Raw genomic sequence first — 20,978 nt, 5'->3', positions numbered from 1 at the left:
TGTTTCTTACCCAGTTTTATCTGAAAGTATACATGTTGCATTAGACTTACTTGGCTAGCAGAAACAATTTTGGTAGAAACTAACCTTCCAAATGCATTAAATAATGATACTATTTCTTGTCTGGTTAGATGGAATTCATAACTGGGCCCACTTTCTGGCATATTTGCAATAAGTTTCTCAGAAAACAAGATCTTCAGAGCAGTGCCCAAACCCTGAGTCTATAATAAAAACAAGAAAAAAAGAAAAATCAGAAAATTCTTTGTGCAAAGGATGAAAATAGGATTGAGCCTGATATGCTTACCTGAAGCTTTCCCCACAGTCGACATTTCAAACAACCAACACAATCCATGATTCTTGAAATATTTCTAAAATGCAGTCGAAAGTCCTCCTAAAAATAATTTAAAATTTTATTAAAATATAGTATATAGTCAAGTACTAAGTATTTCTGAGTGCCTTCTATGTGCCTCACAGTATGCAAGGCACTGGAGGGCACCAAAGTGGGGAACAGAACTGAAGTCAACATCCACGGAGTACCTCCTACACACTGGAATCTTTACATATACAATTTCATCTTCACCACAAATCCAAAAGTAGATATCATTATAGTCTACACCTAATGAATTAAAAAAACAAGGTTCAGAGAGGTTACGTAACTTGCCTAAATTCCCATACCTAGTAAACAGCAAATCTAGACCCCAGCCTGCCTGCCTCCAAAACTAGACTATTTATAAATATACACAAAGGTAACTGAGTTGAGATGTTCTGTTGTATGTGATTATTAACCATATGCCAATATCAGGGGAGGGGGGCGGGGATCGTATGACATCATTTACCAAAAAAAGAAAGAGGAAAAAAACAAAGGAGGACGAAGAACCTAGGGGTAAGACGGGAATAAAGACACAGACCTACTAGAGACTGGACTTGAGGATATGGGGAGGGGGAAGGGTGAGCTGTGACAGGGCGAGAGAGAGGCATGGACATATATACACTACCAAACGTAAGGTAGATAGCTAGTGGGAAGCAGCCGCATGGCACAGGGATATCGGCTCGGTGCTTTGTGACCGCCTGGAGGGGTGGGATAGGGAGGGTGGGAGGGAGGGCGACGCAAGAGGGAAGAGATATGGGAACATATGTATATGTATAACTGATTCACTTTGTTATGGAGCGGAAACTAACACGCCATTGTGGGGCAATTATACTCCAATAAAGATGTTTACAAAAAAAAACAAAAAAAACAAAGGAGGGAGGGAGGAATAAAAACCTTTGGTTTCATAATAGTTAAATTAAAACACTTCTCTCTGGTATTAATTAGGTAAATCAACCAGACCTTTGATTATTATTGACATTATTATCACACACAAAAATATATAGAATATAATGAAATCCATGTACCCTCCACCAAGTTTCAGAAAGAAACCATTACAATGAAGCCTCCTATGTATCCCTTCAAAGTCCCATAGCCCACCTTCTATAACTATTCTGAATTTGGTGTTTATCATTCCTTTTTTATATTTATACTTTTTATGTATATATATATATATATCCATGAACACTAGGGTATTATATTTTTTATAAAAGGGCAACATGCATTAAACTCATTCAAAAGTAGTACATGTCTTTAAGGAATAAAGAAGAAAGAAGGGAAGCCAAGAACATATCCTTCTTTTACTACAGTGGAAATTATTAATTAATCCTCCAAGTGACTCCCTCTGTCCTGAGTTTATAGTGGAATCCCAAGCTTACGGTACTTGAAACAGGAAATTTGACATACAGTTCAGATGGAACATTCATTATACCAAATGGCCTATAACTTTGGAAACATATAATGTTTTGTTTGTTTTTCTTATGTGATAAACCACACACTGGACTCAATCAAAAGAGAACAAGACCAAAGATCTAAAAATGGGAATAAATCAGCAAAGATTGGAACCTGCTATTCAAAGCAGACCTCAATTCATACTCTGGGGACAGTCTTTCCCCAGATGGTTCATTCAGCCTGAGACTTTGAAACAGCCATTACATGTATTAATAAAAGATTTACAATAGGATTCCAGATCTTAAATCTTATTGATTTAATACAAAGCCCAAATAATTAATATTAAATGTCACCATATGTTAGCAATGTACCTTTTGGACTGAGTTCAGTAAGAGGTCATTCTAATTTTAAACATACTTAGAAAAAATATTTACCCAGCAATATTTCCCTAAGTAGATTTTTGGTGATTTGACGTTTCCTTTAAACTTGTGTTTCAACCTTGACTTTAAGGAAATTCACACTTTTAACATTAATAACAGAGCACTAAAATTAAAGTAGATGTTCTCATCCAATGAGGGGCTCACCTCTGGAGGATTTAATAGTTGGTATAAGAGTCTACAAAATCCCTGTGTAGACAAGCATTTGTTTATAGACAGAACAAATAGCTCACACGTATGCACTATAAATTTCCAAATGGATATAAATTTTATGATTAATAAAACACAACTTTTACTTTAAAAGTGTTACTAAATGCATAGTGGATTTTTGGCAGTTATATTTTCACAATCAATAGATGCTAAAAACACCACTGTCGTGGGGAGAGGCCTTGAAAGTTCTTGACTTAGACTCGTAAAGGTTGGAAGCCTCTATTCGAAATGATGGTGCTTCCTTTCGTACACATTGTCTAACCTTGGTATTTGAATCTATGTTCACTAATTCAAACACTGGAATATGGCAACTCTTGAGTAAATCCCTATGTGGCATGTACAGAGAATAAACGTGGTTGCTTACAAGAGCCAAAATAACGTCGCAAAATTAAAACCAAGCACAATTGCTTAAATGTACTTAATATGCTAGAACCAAATTAATAAGCTAGAAATTCACTAGATCAGAACAAGGAGAAAATCCTTGTGACTTCCACAAATGACAATCAATGTCCAATAACCTGAGTATATTCTGAAGTTAACCCAGATTAGAAAATGTATGATCCTTAAAATAACCAGAACCTAAATCATTTACAAATTCTCCTTGTTAATTTACACAGTTTTGGAGTCAATACTTAAAATTATAGTCAGTGGGTAGAATAATCAAACATTCTGTGGTTAAACATTGTGATCTATATTCAATGAAACCAACTGACCAAAAAACAATTCTCACCCAATTCTCAGATGTTTTATAAGCCTTCAGGTGAGATCCTATTCTGTTGTGAATTGAACACTAAACAATTCTCTTTCATACAAGTCCTCTCTTTCTAACCATACACTGATAGAGTATAAAGGAGACAAGATGAGATTTTCAAATGAACTTATATGACTGTTCAAATCCATTATATTCACCATAAACTGCTATTTAAAAAAAAAGTAAATATCTGATATCAACAAGTTTCCTTGGTGTTTTACTCCTTTCTTGTAAAAGGACTCAGAAAAATTATGTTAAATTTCACAGGATATGAAAGCTGAGTGTTTCAGAGTTTCGATAAAATGAAAACGATGTGAGAAATATTTCTAATCTGTACAATATAAAATGAGTAAATGCCAAACACTCTCCATAAACCAGCAAGTGTATTAAAAATAAGAAAGATATCGAAAATAGTAGGGAAAAAAGTCTTATTACAGCATCTTCCCCCTCACTTCTAAGTTCCTGGAAACTGTTTGGGAGGTTATATAAGCACTGAGATACATATTTCTAGCAAGAATGCTTTAAGTAGGAGGTAGATGGGAGGTCAAAAATAACTATTATCTAACAGTAAAAAAATGGAGTGCACAAAGTATTTTGTTTGCAAGCTGCAAAAAAATCAGGTTATTTCATTATCGAAAGAAACAAAGAATTAGAAACAAAGGCAGATTGTTTGTTATAAATATTCTGATGAAATCAGATCCAGCCCAGTCCTACTGAGGGCCACCTGCTTTACTTACCTATAGCTTTATAACTGAGAACAGTAATATAATTTTACTTAAGTCCTCAAAAAGACTTAGAAATCCCCTGAGGGTAGAAGCATCTCTCCCTTTTAGTGACAAAAATCATGCTCTACACCCAGTGAGCGTTTAATAAATCTTCCCGGTGAGATTTTTTATTTGTAGTATTTTGAGGCAAATATGCACAAAGATGGTCTTGCCCGGGGTCATACCTCTACTAAGAGGTAAGGCAAAGACCAGAGCCCATTTTGTGTGATCTCAGGTCTTCTGTTCTTCCCAGAACTGCATCCTGGTGTAACTAAATTTCTTTAATTCCCAGTGAATGAGATGAATTGACAAAACAATACTGTAACCTCTCCTCCTAAAGAGCATCCTGTAATTTAGCCAAAACTATTTTCAGAATTCTCTCCAGCGAAAGACTAATTCTGCCCCTTGTGCTCTAGATCCCTTTCCTTTCATTCATAAGTTCTATTTACTACATGAGAGCATCAATGTGAAATGAAAGCCTTCTGTAAAGAGTACACATTTCTGTTGTTATTTTGAAAACAACACAAACTAGATCTTAAGTTGGACCTGCTTTTGGACATCTTTTTTCTTGAGGAAAAGAAAGATTATGACTCTGACTTTTCTTCTAATTTCAGGATGTATATCAAGATTTATTGTTAAGAATAAAAACACGGCCTTTATTCATACCTGCATGAGTTTGTATTTAAAAATTAAGTTAGAGTATAAAATTATTACCTTTAGTTTGTTTGCTTCTTTTTTGTCCCCAGCAAAAAATGAATTCTCATCAAAATGCAAAGGAAATGACCTACATTAAAAAAAAAAACATAAATAACATATATTCTCTGCATAGAACAGAAAATATTTTCATGTATTATAAAACACTAAAAGTCCTGCTGATACCACATTTTGCTGGTCAGTGATGAATAATATAAGTAAAATAGAGTAGAATAGATAGTAAAATCAAAAATTCTATGCCCCCAAACAAATTCTTATCCTCAAATATAAACGCTAACTGTATAATATAGTAGAAGTTATGCCCCAAACCCAACCTGTTCAACTAAATATGAAAATAATGCAAGTATCAAATACCAAAAGAATAGCTCTTAAAACTAAAACTATGTGCCTTTTAGTACATAAGTCAAAATGAAAACAAAACCAAAACTCAATTCTAAAAGACCTATGAGCAGAATTAGCTTTTAATTATCTTTTAGATACTTTTCCTTTCTCTAAGTTGAATATTTAAGAATTTAATTTTGGATACCACTTGTCACTCTTCTATTAATGTATAAGTTGTAATACACAATTTACTTGATTTCATGAAGTATTTCCAGAAGTAACATTTTGTTTTCTGCATCTTGAACTTTATTTCCAGTGAAGAGTTGAAAATCCTGGCGCTCAAAGAATGGTACCACTTTAGATAAAGCCCTTAATTCTATTAAGTAGAGAAAGTACAAGTTCTTAAGCCTTCGTGGACCTTCTCCTTCAGTTAAAATTCCATCAAATCGCTGCTGAAATTCTGTAATGTTATGTCCCCATATTTTTTCCAACCAGGTATCTGAGAAGAAAGAAGAATTAAATATTAAAAAAACTGCATTTTAAAATTAAGTAAGTTTCATTTTACTTATATTAGGTTATTGATGCCTGCAGAAGCTAATTTGATTTTATATTTTAAAATATATAATCAATACAACCATGAAAACTATTTTACATAATTTAGCCTTGAATAATTCCATATTAATATTTTATCTTCTAGAAGCCATCCTTAAAAGGAAAATAAACTCAATATTTTACTGAGAAACCAGGACTAATAAAATCAAATTTCTGAATATAAACATATCCATAAAACCAAGATACAGAAGTCAAAAATGACTATCTGACATTACTAATGAGTTTGAAGCCCTAATTAAAGTTACTATGATTTTGTTTCTAAGAAGTAAAAGATACCGTAATTCTAGAAGAAATATGTTATTGATGAAACTCCAACATGGTCTAATTTTTCAACAGCCTTCGTAAAGCATGAAGAGCAGCAGAAAAAATGCTCTTACCTGTTAAACTCCAGGCCTGAAGCTGGCACACAAATATAGGGATTCTGATACAGTAATATCTAATGAAAAACAAACTATGCTCTTGAGAGCTTTTTTAATTCCCACAACAAAAGAACATTTCCAAAGTGACATGTATGATTTTGAGCAGCTTCTTAAAAGAAGGTGAAGAGCGCTAAGAACAGGCTGAACTTTTCCTTATAAGGTCCATGGTTCCCACATTCCTGATTACTACCATTTAAGAATAAATCTTTTACTGCCTAATATTCAATAGGGTCAATCCTTTCTCATCCAGGTAAATACCAAGAAAATTTTAAGAATACCTGAAAATAAGTGTGGTAAAGTGAATAAAACTAAAATGTCACATACCTTGTAGAAGATACCGTGCACTCAAATGCACATTAATGCTTGCATGGAGACCAGAAATAAGTCTGTAGAATGCTCTTTTTTCTACACAGAGGCCTACAAAAAGTAATTTGGAAATATAAATTTCATATGTGAAATCTGTAAGGCAGAAAATTAATTTTATGTGCATTTAAAAATGAAAAAAATGTTATTTAAATTTGCTTAAAAATGCTCAATTACCTTCTAGCCAACTGTAAAAAGTGTTCTCTGAAATAAAAAGAAAAATAAGTCACGAGATTGTAAAAAATGCCAAAACGTAAGTTTTAAAATACTATAGCAAATTTTTGACAAACAGTGATTCAAAGGTCCAAATTCTGTTTGTAAAGGAAAGAGAGGTTCTTGGTATGGATTCACTTTAAGTTCTACTTGGCTGCTTGGTCTTTAGAAGGCTTTAGCATTACCTTAGGTGGCCCCAGCCTCATAACTTTCTGGATAAAATGTTTTATATGAGGTCAAAACACAGAATTTAAATAGTAAATCAATACATGGAAAAATACTTAGCCTTAGTAACAATTCATGCTATAAAAATTAAGAACTCATTACACACTTTTTAAAATGAGAAAAGTTAAATAAAAATTATAAAATAGTATTGGAGGTATATTATTATAGCTGGTAGTATTATATGCTATTCAATATTTCAAAAGAGCAATTCAAGGAGATGTTACAAAAACCAAACATTGTTTATATTTTATGACCTAATAGGATCACTGTTCATATACTTAGACTTGACAATTCTGCTTTTAGAATTATGGTCTTAAGAAATAACTCAAAATGGAGGTGGGGGGGTGGATAATCTGCAGAAAGATGATTATGTTATATATAATTTTTAAAACCTGAAATAATCAAAATATACAAGGCCTAAGCTGACATGATAGAATACTATATACTAGTTAGCATGGTTGAATAATATAAAACTATTAAAATGAGAAGAACGTGGAACACGACAATGCATGAAAATGTTTATTTGAAATAATATATAAAAAGGCATAAGAAATAATTATTATAATTATGTGAACATTCTATGTATACATTTACTAGCAATGACAAACATTGTACTATATAGTTCTTTTTACAAAGTTTTTTATAGTAATATTAATAATGAACCAAACAAGCATAAAAGTAATGGAAGAAATGACAAAGGAAATAAACAATAAATTTATATATTTATAGACTACATAAAAACATAAAAAATCTGTATGTCAGAAAACTTTATAAACAAATGCAAACAACAAACCGGGTAAAATGCAAATACAACAAAGGATAATATCCTAAGTATATAAAGAGCTCACAAACTGAATAAAAATGCCAAAGTGCCCATTAAAAATGGGCAAAAAATATGAATAGAGAATTCATAAAGGGAAAATATAAATGGTAGTAACAGATAAAAACTGTTTAGCCTCACTAACAATAAAATGCAAATTAAGCATATATTGTACAACACAGGGAATGTAGCCAATATTTTAAAATAACTATAAATGGAATATAACCTTTAAAAATTGTGAATCACTATGTTGCACACCTGAAACTTATATAATATTGTACATCAACTATACCTCAATAAGAAAATAAATAAAAATTCAAATTAAAACTATAAAGATACAACTTTAAAGAGTAAAGGTAAAAATATAATACTTAATGCAGACGAGGGTCAGGTAAAACTAGCAGGCACAATGACTGGAAGGGATGTAAATTAGCACACCCTTCCAATGACAAAAAGCAATCTGGTCATATGTATCAAGAGCTTAAAACGTCCTTATCCTTTGATCCAGTAGATCCATTTCTAGGAATCTAGGTTATTATGGGTGAATGTTTGTGTCCCCCCTAAAATTCATATGTTGAAGCCCTAAACCCTCCCCCTAACCCCCACTGCTCCCCATGTGATGGTATTTGGAGGTGGAGTCTTTGGGAGGTAATTAGTGTTTGGGAGGTAATCAAAGTAAGGTCATGAGGGTGGGGTCACCATGATGGAATTAGTGTCTTTATAAGTAGAAGAAGAGACCAGAGCTCTTTCTCTCTCTATCGTGTGAGGATACAGTAAGAAGGCCAGCTGTCTGTACGCCAGGAAGAGGGCCCTCACCATGAACCAGATCTGCTGGCACCTTGATCATGGACTTCCCAGCCTCCAGAACTATGAGAAAATAAATGTCTTTTGTTTTAGCTACCTAGTCTATGGTATTTTGTTAGAGCACCCTGAGCTGATGAGGATATAGGCTAAGGAAGCAAGTAGACATGGTAATGATAATATATAAAACTATAGATATATCTATTATAAAAATATAAACATGTAAATAATAATAATTATCAAAATGTTAGCAGAGAAGCAGTATGAGATAGTAACTAAAGCACAGACGCTGGAGCCAAACTGCCTGATTTGAATCCTGACTGCTACTTACAAATCATAAGATTTTAGCTGAGTTGCTAAACCTTTCTGGGACTCATTTTCCGCCTCTATAAAATGGAGATAAAAATAATACCTCCTAGGATTGTTGGAAGGATTAAATAAACTCATATTTGTAAATTGCTTTGAAAAGTACTAGCATGTCTTCTTAGCCATTATCATTATCAATTATTTTGGGGTTGTGGGATTACAAGTGATTTGTTTCCTTACTGGGAACCTCTAGGTTTTGAGGGTTTGTTTTTTCAAGTTTTGGACCATGAATTGGGGGGAGTAGGAGTGTGACATTGCTTGGGACCTAGCCTTCTAAAGAAATTTTCAGTTCAGTTTTATAATCCTGAAGTAGATATTCTCTGAATGTGATCCAGTTAGATAATCACCTAATATATCAGCTTTCATATTTGACTAAAATGAATACTTATAAATATACTCATAAATAAGATATTTTCTCTAAGAACAGCCTCTACAGGTTAACAATCTTTTCTCTGATAATGAGAGATAGGTTGAGATCTTCAAATAGTAACAAAACTCATTTCAATCTCACTCATAAAGCAAAAACGTTCTCAAAAAGACAGAGTAAACCTAAAATATGTTAAAACTTTTAGCTTTACAATTAACTTAAAGAGCTGGCAATGATACCTACACCCAAGAGTCACCACAAGCTTGGAAGACGGTAGCTCAACACTCTGATCATGTCTAGAACCTTCCTATATGAGACCTAGTAGATACCAGAGTTCAACCAGTAAAGGAGATGTTTTCCCTGACAGAGGCTGGGGAAATGTCTAGCTTTCACATGCAATAGGTAAAATGTACCAGTGAATTTATCAGAGGCTGAGGCAGGCTGTCTCTACTGCCTGATCCCAGGCACAAAGAGTCACATTTCCCTTAACCTATGCTGTCACCCCTAGAATTTCAGGTAAAGAAATAAAAATTAACTTTTTCTTCATCTCACGTGCGGGTAGAACAAAACAAGTTTGCCCAACAAACATCTGAATGTATAAGCAAATTCATATACGTGATGTATGATAAAGACATTATACTTACCTTCACTTTTCCCTGAAAAAAGAAAACAAAATGCTTATTATTAAAAACTCCTTCCAGATGCTCCTTTTAAACTGCTACACTTCCACAAAAATAAGACTTAGTAGAGGTTACCTTTAGTTCATCAGTTCACCCACATAAATAAAATCTTAGAGTGAGATGTGCCTGTGACTGCAACTCTTTCTGGTGATGAAAGGAATTATGCCTGATTTGACTAAACAGTTTCATCTCCAAGAGCCTGGATAAAGAGTATTTTCAGCTTGTCCAAGATTTAAAATGGGCTGACAGGAAAGAAAAATCTAATCTATCATCTGAGAGTACTCTTAAATACCTTAAGGACTCACAGTTATTTGGCTGTCAAAGTCTGTTCACTTATTTATTTGTTCTATAACTATAACACAGTTTCTGCTAAAGATGTGTGTTATTGCTTCCAAACTCCCGGGACTGACATTATAAAATTTTACCTTATTCAGGAATATTTTTAAAGACTATTTGTAAGATTCAAATTATGCACAGTTCAGCAGTTTGTATGCAGCTGCTCATTAACTACTGAAAAACTGTCTCCATTTTGCCACTTTTATTTAATGCCATTGTTTATTAAAGTACCATATGCTCATTGCAAATATATGTTAAAAAAAAGAAGACAAAGATAAAATAAAAAATATCATCCATAACTCCCTCTGCCCAAAGATAAATACCGTTTACATTTTGGTAAATGTCTTTTTTCTTTGTGTACAGGATATTTAGATATTATATCAATTATGTTTTTATAAAAAATATATTATAGGGCTTCCCTGGTGGCACAGTGGTTGAGAGTCCGCCTGTCGATGCAGGGGACACGGGTTCGTGCCCTGGTCCAGGAAGATCTCACATGCCGCGGAGCGGCTGGGCCCGTGAGCCGTGGCTGCTGAGCCTGTGCGTCCGGAGCCTGTGCTTCACAATGGGAGAGGCCACAGCAGTGAGAGGCCCGCGTACCACAAAATATATATATATATATATATATATATTATACATACTGTTTGGTACCTGCTTCTTCTCCTAAATGTGCTATTGATCACCACTGATATAAATGAATATAAATTTTCAGCAACATTTAGAATGGTTATATTCTACTATATGAATATATCATAATTCATTTAACTAGTTCCCTAATGAAAAACATTGAAATTGTTCCCATTTATCTTTAAAATAAGTGAGGGTGGTTAATTAACTTATCAGATCATAATGTGAGTTCATAGTGAAGATCATCTCTTGCCTGGGAATTTGCATTTCATCTGATAGTAAATCAATAGTTTCCACTGAGTACCATATGTGACTCCATATAAATCCAAAAGCCTTGTTTAAAGATGCTATTTCATTTCTAAGAATGACGAGTCTGCCAACATTTAGGGAACGTTGCAATCTCACTGCCTTGCAGGAGGAAATTCATGTTTATTGACTCTATGAGATCAGCAGCTTTTCAAATAAATTTAAAAAATGAAAACCCTTCCACATTTGCTAAAAGTACATCAAAGATTTCATCAGTAAGCGCATATTCAGAGAACAGGGATATATTTCCTAAGGAAAAAGCCTGAAATCATACACTTGAAATGGTTTATTCAACAAACTGTTCTGTCTATTATAGACTGCGCAGGGTTTGTGAGCTTCAATTTTACATCCCCTCTGCACTTATACAGTGCCTAGCACATAGTAAATGGTGGATAATCATTTGTTGGAAGAACAAGTGATTTTCACTACTGTAGACAAGACCGTTAAGTGAGGAAGGTGAATTTCATTGATCATTTATCTAACAAACTATTCCATCTGTTATGTTCCAGACTCTGTATTAAGGGATGAAATCAATAAATGCTGCCCATATGTCCAAAGTACCAGGGTAGATCAATAGATATATAAATAATAGTAAAATAATGCTAGCAAGTGGAAAGAGCTGTTAAGAGGAACAAAACAATACATAAGATCACTTTATGAGGAGAGAGAGATTACTTCCAGTTAAGAGGATCAAGGAAATTTGGGCGGGGAAGGCAGCATTTAAGCCAAACCCTGAGTGTAAGTAGAAAATGAAAACTGTTAATGAGATATAAAGTCATGTGAATTTGAAATCAGACTCCCAATATATATAACAATTTCAAGTTTTAGGAAAGATGTGAGGCAGAAGTTTTTTGGATATTCATTCAACTAAAAGATGAGTACAAAGCCTGAACACACACATTCTGCAAAAATGCATAAAAGAATAAATGTATAATTTAAACTTAATCCTATGATAGTCTAACACAATGAACTTCATTAAAAAAATACTCCTTACTGAAGTGTAAGTATTTTCAACACCAATTTCTCTGCAAGAATGAGACATAACTTCGGTGAAAACAAGAATATATGATCTCAACTGCTCTTGCCAACCCTTATCTTGCCTTCTCCTTCCTTCTAACCAAAGTTCACTGGCTGAAAAATAACAGTGCAAATAAATAACTCACCGTGACCAGAAGCCAAAGGATTTAAAGGTCTTTTAATCGTCTGTGGCCTACAAACAAAAGAATTAAAGTATAAAATATAAATTTGTTACCCATCATGTTATAATTATTTAAGTAACAGTGAATTTATCTCAGAAAGTTTTTTAATGACTATATCCAAAATAAAATTGTTTTACTGATCTTATAAAATATTTATTTTCTCTAACTGCTTTAAGGGAGGGTGGTTATTTGTTTTAGTGATAATAGTTTCTGATCTTTTCCCATTGTAGCAGCCAGAAAGTCATTTCCTAATCACCTCTTCAAACAAAGGAAGAAAAAAATACCAGTCAAGCTCTTCTCCTAGAGTTACTAATATGTTTTTATATATATCATATATGTGTGTGTGTGTCACAAAGTACACTGCTACTTGAAAGACAAACAAGCAAAAAATGTAAATATCCAACACAAGCACTAAAATAAAAAAGGGAAAAAACAGTGTGGGTGGATTATTTTCCACTTTGGTAATTTTAAGTACATCAGTTTGCCCTGAGGCCATCAAGTTTGTTATGATTTCAATAATAGGTAGTTTTTAACAAGAAAAAAAAAGAGAGAGTTAGTATGTCACTAAAGTGTTTTTAAATCTCAAAATAAATATTCATTAGTATCTTTAGTAGAGTGTAGGGATTGTTTTAATGTCCTTTTATCTATTTCACAAATTTGCCCAGCTTGAGACATTTTGAGAACAGAACATGTAAGTTGTATTTTAACATCCTCAATTTAGTGCCTCATACGTTGTTTATATTTTAGAAATATTATGGGGACCATGATATAAACTAGTTAGGAAATAACTACAAAACTTATACAAAATCTAACAAATGCTTTAGTTGGACTTTATTTTAGTTCACATCAAAAAAAATTAAGGAAAAAAACCTTTAACGTAAGTCAATAAACTCAGTAAACCAAACATTCCTAATAATAGTCAAGAGAATTTAAATGATACACGTGGCAGAAATGAGTAAATAATGAAAACTCTCCACTTCCCAAACTGTAGAAATTCTGCAAGTCAAAAAAAGAAATTGCTGATCTCTTATGCGTATATTTGACATAAAAAGTGAAATGTATTTTTGCCACATTTGGGAACTCCGGAAATCTTCCCAGAACTATCCCCATCTCTGAGATAGCGTAACGCTTGTGTGCACACAGGCACACACAAACACACGCATCCCTTCCAAAAACCAATACATACATTGTTTACAACCTAGAGGCTTGCAAGTGAACAAACTTGAAGCATGTCTCAGTCTCTCAGTGATCAGACTGACAGCTTCCACTGTAGTGGGTAACAGTACAAAGGGGGTTCTTCCACTTACTAGATCTTTGACACTAGACAAATCACTTAACCTTTCCAACTCTCAGTTTCTCCATCTATAAACAGTGATGACTATAACACAGGGTTATTACAAGGACTAAAGGAGAAAATGTATGTAACATGCTTAGCACAATACCTGGCACACCGTAAGTGCTCAAATGTTACTAATTATAGTTATTCTCTGAAAAGAATTTAACTTTAAAGCCGGTAAAATAACTATAGCCACAAAAAGAGGAGTATAGAGCACCAAAAAGAGAATTAGGAATTATACATCCTAATCTATTCCCTGCCACTAACTATATGATCTCTCTGGCTCTAGGTTACTTCATCTATAAAATGAGATTCTAGTACAGCAGAAACTCACAAAACATTGTAAAGCAACTATACTCCAATAAAAATTAATTTAAAAAATTAGATTCTATAATTCACTTAAGGAACATTTGTGAAATGCCTACCATATTCCCATAAAAGTCTAAGACTGTTCTAAGTCTCTTAAAGAACAAAGAATTATTTGTTGAAACGCATGTCCTCATGTTTCCCCAGAGGGGAACGGGATTAATGAACAAGTACATTTCCATGTCCAAATACATCCTTTAATAAGGTGAATTTGATTTGTTCTTTTAAATCATTGTGATTCTGTTTATTTGTTTATAAAAAGAAATGAACACATCTTTCAGGCATTTCGAAATGAAAATGACACATACTTAAAACAGTTTTCTTCATAGATGACATTCCATATCCTCCAAGCATCTGGTCCCTTGTAACCCGTGTAGCGCTCAGGATTCAGGAGCAAATCGACATATTCAGCATCAGGAGACTGTATGTCTGTAAAATAAAATGTTTTAATAATCTTCCTTCTTTTCAGTAACCTTAAAAAGCTAATATGACCAGACTGTATTCCATCGATTCTAAGGCACCACAAATGTAACAATGCGTCTAGGATTTAAAAACACCTTTTTAGGAGAAATCCTAAAAAGAAGGGAAAAGAAGGAACAAACACAGCCACATTAAATTACACACTGTTTACAAAAGCCTCTTGGTTTTAGAAATGGTAAAAAAAAAAATAGGAATATGTGAATTTTAGAATTGAAGGAACATAGTAATTCAATTCTTATAAGCTGTCCAGGCAAAGAATATACCATACATTTCTCATCACATTAACCACAGTGTGATGAGTTCATCAGTAACTAAGGTAAATGAAGACATATTAGTACCATACAGTTTGTTACCAAATACTTCCTTCTTACATGACCACCATCAGGATCCACTACAAAGCTGCCCCAAAGGTATAATCCTAAATATTCAAAAAGTTATAAGCAGGATGATATTTGTATCAGCATTATTTATAAAAGGGAAAATCAGAAGCAACCTAAGTGTCCAACAGAGCAGAGCACGGTCCCTGGAGCGGTCCCTGCCTGGGTTAGAAATCCAGGACCCACTACTTATTCACTTCGGTACCCTGGTCAAGTTATATAAATTCTCTATGCCTTGGTGCCCTCATTTGTAAAATGGAGATAATACTCATAGCATTACTGTGAGACATAAAGAAGTTTATATGTGCAGAGTGCTTAGCACAACAGTAAGAGTATAATAAATATTAACTATGGCATTGGTATTATGATATAACTTAATAGACCATTTTACAGTCAACAGAACTGTTAAGTACAAAGGCTGTCTAATAAAATGAAAAGATAAGGCATTATAGAAAAGTTAATTACAGAGATATATGGAAAACATACCAAAATTGGTGGGATATTGGTTTCTCATATGTTCTATAAATTTGTATAATGTGTTATAACTTTAAAATAAAACCAAAAAATTATGGCCCCTGGTCCTCAGTGGCTTTGGGGAATTAGTTAATAACACAGTAATACCGGACTCATCGATAAAGCTTAACAGTATGAACCAACAAAGAATGAGGAAGTGAGTGAAAATGGCCCCAAAGCAACCAAAGTAGATGACAAAACTCTGAGCAGAAAGATGCTTACACAAGACTCCATCAAGCTCTCTAGAGTACCTACTTCTCATTTAAAAAACAAAGATAAAACTATGCTTGGTTATTTTTATCCCAATTCACAGTTCATTAGAGTCATAAATTAGGGGAAAATTTGCTTCTATAAACAGCCCAGTGACAGCACCTAGAAATAACTGAGAGTCCAAGGCAGAAGTAGCAATTAAAATAACTAGAAGTAAAAATAAAAATTTAAAAAACAATCTGCATGGAATCACATAGTTCAGGAACAGATATCTCTGTTCATCTCAATTAATACTATAGGTATTACCTCAGTATAGCAAACTATAATAAATTCATAAAAAATAACTCTGACTCTTAAAATATATATATAAATAACACTCAGCATCAAGTACTTTAAGACAGAAAACTAATCACCAAGGAATGATTAAATTTTTAATATCTTGCCTCATTAGAGATAAACATTAGTTGACATAATTTTACTTACAACAAATACTTCCTCTCTCCCAACTTTACTAAAAAAAAGGTTACTATAACCTTATTTTGCCAGATAACAAAAGCTCAAATTTCTAATTAGGATTTACAAAATACCTTCTATCCTCTACCTACATTTACATACATTATTTATTCCTTACAAAGCTGTCCATTTTTTTTAATATTTACCCTCCTTTAACAGAAGAAACAAATATAAATGGACAAGTTATTCACCCAAGATAACAGAACTCCACCATATAAGGAGTGACTTATTGATTTGTGACACAAATGTAAGCATGTAGTCTTAAAAGGATACTTTGGTTAAAGTAGTACCATTCTTTCTCTAACACTGCAGGCCTAAAAAAATTATGCTGCATGTTATAAGTTGAATTTTATCTCACATAGCAATGTTTAAGCCAAAGAATCCTTGCAGAAAAGATGGCAAAGTTAGGGTTGGGAGAGCATTTTATCCCCCTTTCTTTACTGGCCTAAAGCTAGATATAAGTCTACAGTTCTTTACCCAACACCCTTGGGACCAGATGTATTTTGGAAATCAGAACTTTTCAGATTTTAGAAAGGTAATACAGTACATGCAACATATGTTCAATATTATTCTAGCAGGGACTGGGACAGCAACCTTTAATCAAACACATAAAAACATGAATATAAACATGCAGTAAAAACATGAATATTCACACTGAATGAAACTGTACTAAATTTAAGGAGAAAAATGTTCATTTTTCAAAGTTTTCAGATTTGAGAATTAGGAATAAAGGATTATAGATATGTATCTGCCAAAATATGGTCATGGTTTTTATTAAGGAAAGCATATGTATCTATTTTTCCCAAAATGAAGCCACAAATTAAAAATAAGTACTTTCCCTTTTTCTTCCCTCTTTTTGCTGGGGGGAAGGGGTGTTGCAAGATTAATCTTTTGCTTATAATTAAAATGATCTATACTGTTCTTTTCACTGATTTTTTAGAAGATCATTAATCTGTTCCAAAAGAACCAAAGAAGGATACAAAAACTCAATTTGGTTTAATTTTGTTTAGCCAGTTAAAAGGCTAACAAACTTACAAAAAAGAAGATACTAAAAAAAAGGAAGACTAGGAGAATCTATAAATCTAAATAAATAAATCCATAAATCAAATGGTTCTAATGAGTTCTAGGGCTCCTAGATTTTAATCATACCAGAGCTCTGGCTTAGTTTTAGATGTCACAGACATAACTCATGGTTCATTTTTCTCTTTTCTAAAAATAACACAGCCCATCATTAAGGAAAACATTTAACAATCCAAGGCCAATATATCAAAAGCAGGTTTTTGCAATCTCTACCTTTTATCTATTTATGCAAAATACCTGTACATATCACAAAAATTATATATATTACTAAGTACACAGAACTGCAAAACTCAGGAGGTAAATTTTTCTTTTCCAGAAACTGGGTTTTCTTTTTAAATTGTTTTATTGTGGTAAAATATATATAACATGAAATTTGCCATTTTAACCATGTTTAAGAGCACAATTCAATGGCATTAATTTTATACATTCACAATGTTATGCAACCATCATTGCTGTTTCCAAACTTTTCTATGACCTCAAACAGAAACTCTGTAACCATTAACCAATAACTTCCCATTCTCCCCTCCCCCTAACTCCTGGTAACCTCAAATCTACTTACTGCCTCTATCAATTTGCCTACTCTATATATATCATATAAGTGGAATCATAAAATATTTGTCCTTTTGTGTCTGGCCTATTTCATTTATCTTAATGTTTTCAATGTTTATCCATATTGCAGCATGTATCAGAACTTCATTTCTTTTTATGGCTGAATAGTATTCCATTGTACGTGTATACCACACTTTGTTCATACATTCATCTGCTGATGGATACTTGGGTTGTTTCCACCTTTTGGCTGTTGTGAATAATGCTGCTGTGAACATGGGTGTACAAGTATCTGCTTCCCTGTCTTCAGTATTTTTGGGTATATGCTGAGGAGTTGAACTGTTAAGTCATACGGTAATTCTGTGTTTAGCTTTTTGGGGAACTGCCAAACTGTTAGAAATAATTTTTTAAATTATTTTAAAAGAATTTCTTTTCCTTAGGCACAATCTTAATATGTATAGTATAAAAAAAATGTTATACCATCAGCCTCACAGAAGTTGTCTGAGGAATCATCATGCTTGGTCCACTGAAGAACAGCCTTCTGTGTTTCTTCACTTTAAACAAAGAAAAGAAATAGAGGTATTCTTTTTCTTAAGTTAACATTTCACATGAAAAAGCATAAAATACTACTGCAAAAAAACCCCCAAACCTTAGAGATTCATCCACAGCTCCAAGTCGTTCAGCTTGCTCACATTCTTCAATGAGATTATTGGCTTCTTCAGAATACTAAAACAAAAGGGAAATAAATAGAATTCAACTGATTGCATTTTTAAAACTTTTAAAAAAGAATTTCAAAGGAATTTGGGGTTCTTTTATACCTAGCACCATCCCCCTGGCTTCAAAACTTAAAAAAAAAGGGCTTCCCTGGTGGCGCAGTGGTTGAGAGTCTGCCTGCCGATGCAGGGGACACAGGTTTGTGCCCCGGTCCGGGAAGATACTGCATGCCGCAGAGCGGCTGGGCCCGTGAGCCATGGCCGCTGAGCCTGCGCGTCCGGAGCCTGTGCCCCGCAACGGGAGAGGCCACAACAGTGAGAGGCCTGTGTACCGCAAAAAAAAAAAATTAGCCCCACATTCCTCCTGGAGCTAAAAAATAAAAGTCTTTGCCCTTTGTCTTGTTGGCAAACACGATTTACTATTATGTTGACAAAATAAAGAATAGTTTATAGTCTGATAACTCATTATCAAAATGTCCATTAAGAAAATCTTTGAGGTTAAAGAAATCAACTTGGCAAGGAGTCATGGAGCAATGTCCCACTTTCCTAATGACCTAACTGTCAGCATCGGTTTTCTCTTCCATAAAATACGTGGTTGGGCTAGATCTTGTGTGTCTACGATCCATTTCAGCTCTAAATGCCATGATTCTAAAAATGCCCTGGAACCTACCAGATCTTATAAAAAGTATTCCAATATCTTTAGGTGCTTAAAATATATTCTTTAACAACCGTATTTCTTCTCAATGTCTAAGTCACTATATATATTCTGCTAGCTGTGTACATGGCACAGGGGAAGTGAGTGTGGATCATGAGATTTCACAACACAAAAGTCATCACCACCATACAGCTAAAAGACAACACTGGAAGCAGGAGGCCACAAATTCAATCACTCAACAAATATTAACTGAGTGCCTATTATGTCCTTATTGTTAGGATGACCACACAAATGACTGTTCAGACTAGGACTCTTTTGAGGATAAAAGGGAACACTAAAATAACTGAAATGATACAATTTTTTGAAACGCTTATGTACTGAATTACAACGTTGTTTCATTATACTGGTCGACCTAAAGACAGTTCAATTCAAAAACTACTTTCAAAAATGAAATTCTTTTATACATAATTAAGTATTAATGCGTAAAGAGATATGACGTATTCAGTGTACTCTCAAATGTTTCAGAAAACAATAAGAATATGTATATACAAAAAGCATGCTGGGCTTCCCTGGTGGCTCAGTGGTTGAGAGTCCACCTGCTGATGCAGGAGACACGGTCCGGGAAGATCCTGCATGCCCCGGAGCGGCTGAGCCCGTGAGCCATGGCCGTTGAGCCTGCGCGTCCAGAGCCTGTGCTCCGCAACGGGAGAGGCCACAACAGTGAGAGGCCCACATTCCGCAAAAAAAAAAAAGAAAAAAAAAAGCATGCTAAAACAAATGAGGCAAAATATTAAAGATTAGTGAATGTTTATAAAAAGTGTGCAAAATGCCTTTATATTAATATTGCTACTTTTCTATAAGTTAGACATTATTTCAAAATAAAAAGTTAAAAATACTTATCAAAAAGTAAACAAAATTGTTCAAAAGATAACATATACCTATGTATTTTAATATACCTATGTATATTTAAAACAAAATTTTTTTAACTTTATCATTATAATTACCTGAATATTAAAACATAAGTTAAACAAAATAACTTTCCTTAGTTCCAACTTAATAATTTAATCAGCTTTGTAAGTCACGTCTGTCTCAAAACTATGTCCATTGGCATTTTTTCTGAAGAAAAATAATTTTTCCAATATGCTTATTATTTTCAATGTTTCATAAAATTGCCCACAATCATCTTCAAAGTTAATTTTAAGGTTAATTTGAAATAATCCATACCTTCAACTGACTCTTCCCTGCAGGTATAATTTTTAATTGAGAAAATATTCTCTACAGGTAAATATATGAAAATGTTTTAGCCCACATATTTTCGCAGTTCTATTCTTTGCCTCTAAAGTAAATTTCTTCAGTAAATATTCTAAGACAAAACTCATCAAATAAGTTGTCTTGATTTTTTAAATTATTTTAAATGTTTTGCCAAATAGAGATGCTATGAAATTGTAAGCCTTCTCAATTTCATTCCATTTCAGGTCAGAATATAAATCTATCCAGCTAAAAGCGAGCATTCAACAAGAGGAGACTCTTCCCACAAGGGGAGATTCTCCAAAATACAATTGTAAAATTTCAGAATTTAATCTAGTATACCATTTGAGCTTTCCTCACTTAATGTGTACAATTCCTCCCTCGTTTTCATAGGAATAAATAGTTAAGGTCTTTGTTTACAAGCTTTGTTATAATAAGTGCAACTTGCTAAACCTTCAAAAGCTGACATTTGTTTTGTTCTTTTCTTTAAGCATTCCATTAATTCATACTTTGAATAATGATTTTCTACTGATTTTGAAAATGCAACCAACATTTAGAGGGCTCATTTATTAAAAATCAATCAACACCCTAGAAGGACTCTTGGGTTATTTTACAAAATAGCTCTTCAAAGGCTCAAACATTTAAAAAATTGGA

At 33.4% G+C, this 20,978-nt stretch overlaps 1 protein-coding gene across 8 annotated transcripts in view; it reads right to left on the bottom strand.

The window, feature by feature from the left end:
• The window catches only part of ERO1A (endoplasmic reticulum oxidoreductase 1 alpha), a gene marked incomplete at its 5' end in the record, with an annotated part of 40,336 nt that overhangs the window by 1,562 nt on the left and 17,796 nt on the right, over positions 1 to 20,978 (bottom strand). For 4 of the 8 annotated variants that reach the window (XM_082649484.1, XM_082649487.1, XM_082649489.1 and 1 more), the window contains 10 exons: positions 85 to 218; positions 302 to 388; positions 4,633 to 4,702; positions 5,206 to 5,452; positions 6,309 to 6,401; positions 6,525 to 6,551; positions 12,252 to 12,298; positions 14,298 to 14,418; positions 18,189 to 18,262; positions 18,358 to 18,434. In XM_082649484.1, the coding sequence (XP_082505610.1) occupies positions 85 to 218; positions 302 to 388; positions 4,633 to 4,702; positions 5,206 to 5,452; positions 6,309 to 6,401; positions 6,525 to 6,551; positions 12,252 to 12,298; positions 14,298 to 14,418; positions 18,189 to 18,262; positions 18,358 to 18,434 (977 nt within the window). Of the gene's footprint in view, positions 1 to 84; positions 219 to 301; positions 389 to 4,632; positions 4,703 to 5,205; positions 5,453 to 6,308; positions 6,402 to 6,524; positions 6,552 to 9,783; positions 9,796 to 12,251; positions 12,299 to 14,297; positions 14,419 to 18,188; positions 18,263 to 18,357; positions 18,435 to 20,978 lie in introns of all 8 variants that reach the window. The other 4 variants (XM_082649485.1, XM_082649488.1, XM_082649486.1 and 1 more) reach the window with 4 other exon arrangements.

Source organism: Grampus griseus (genome assembly GCF_964374135.1).
Source record: "Grampus griseus genome assembly, chromosome: 2".
Taxonomy (NCBI): Eukaryota; Metazoa; Chordata; class Mammalia; order Artiodactyla; family Delphinidae; genus Grampus; species Grampus griseus.
This window is presented reverse-complemented; position numbering and strand designations above follow the sequence as displayed.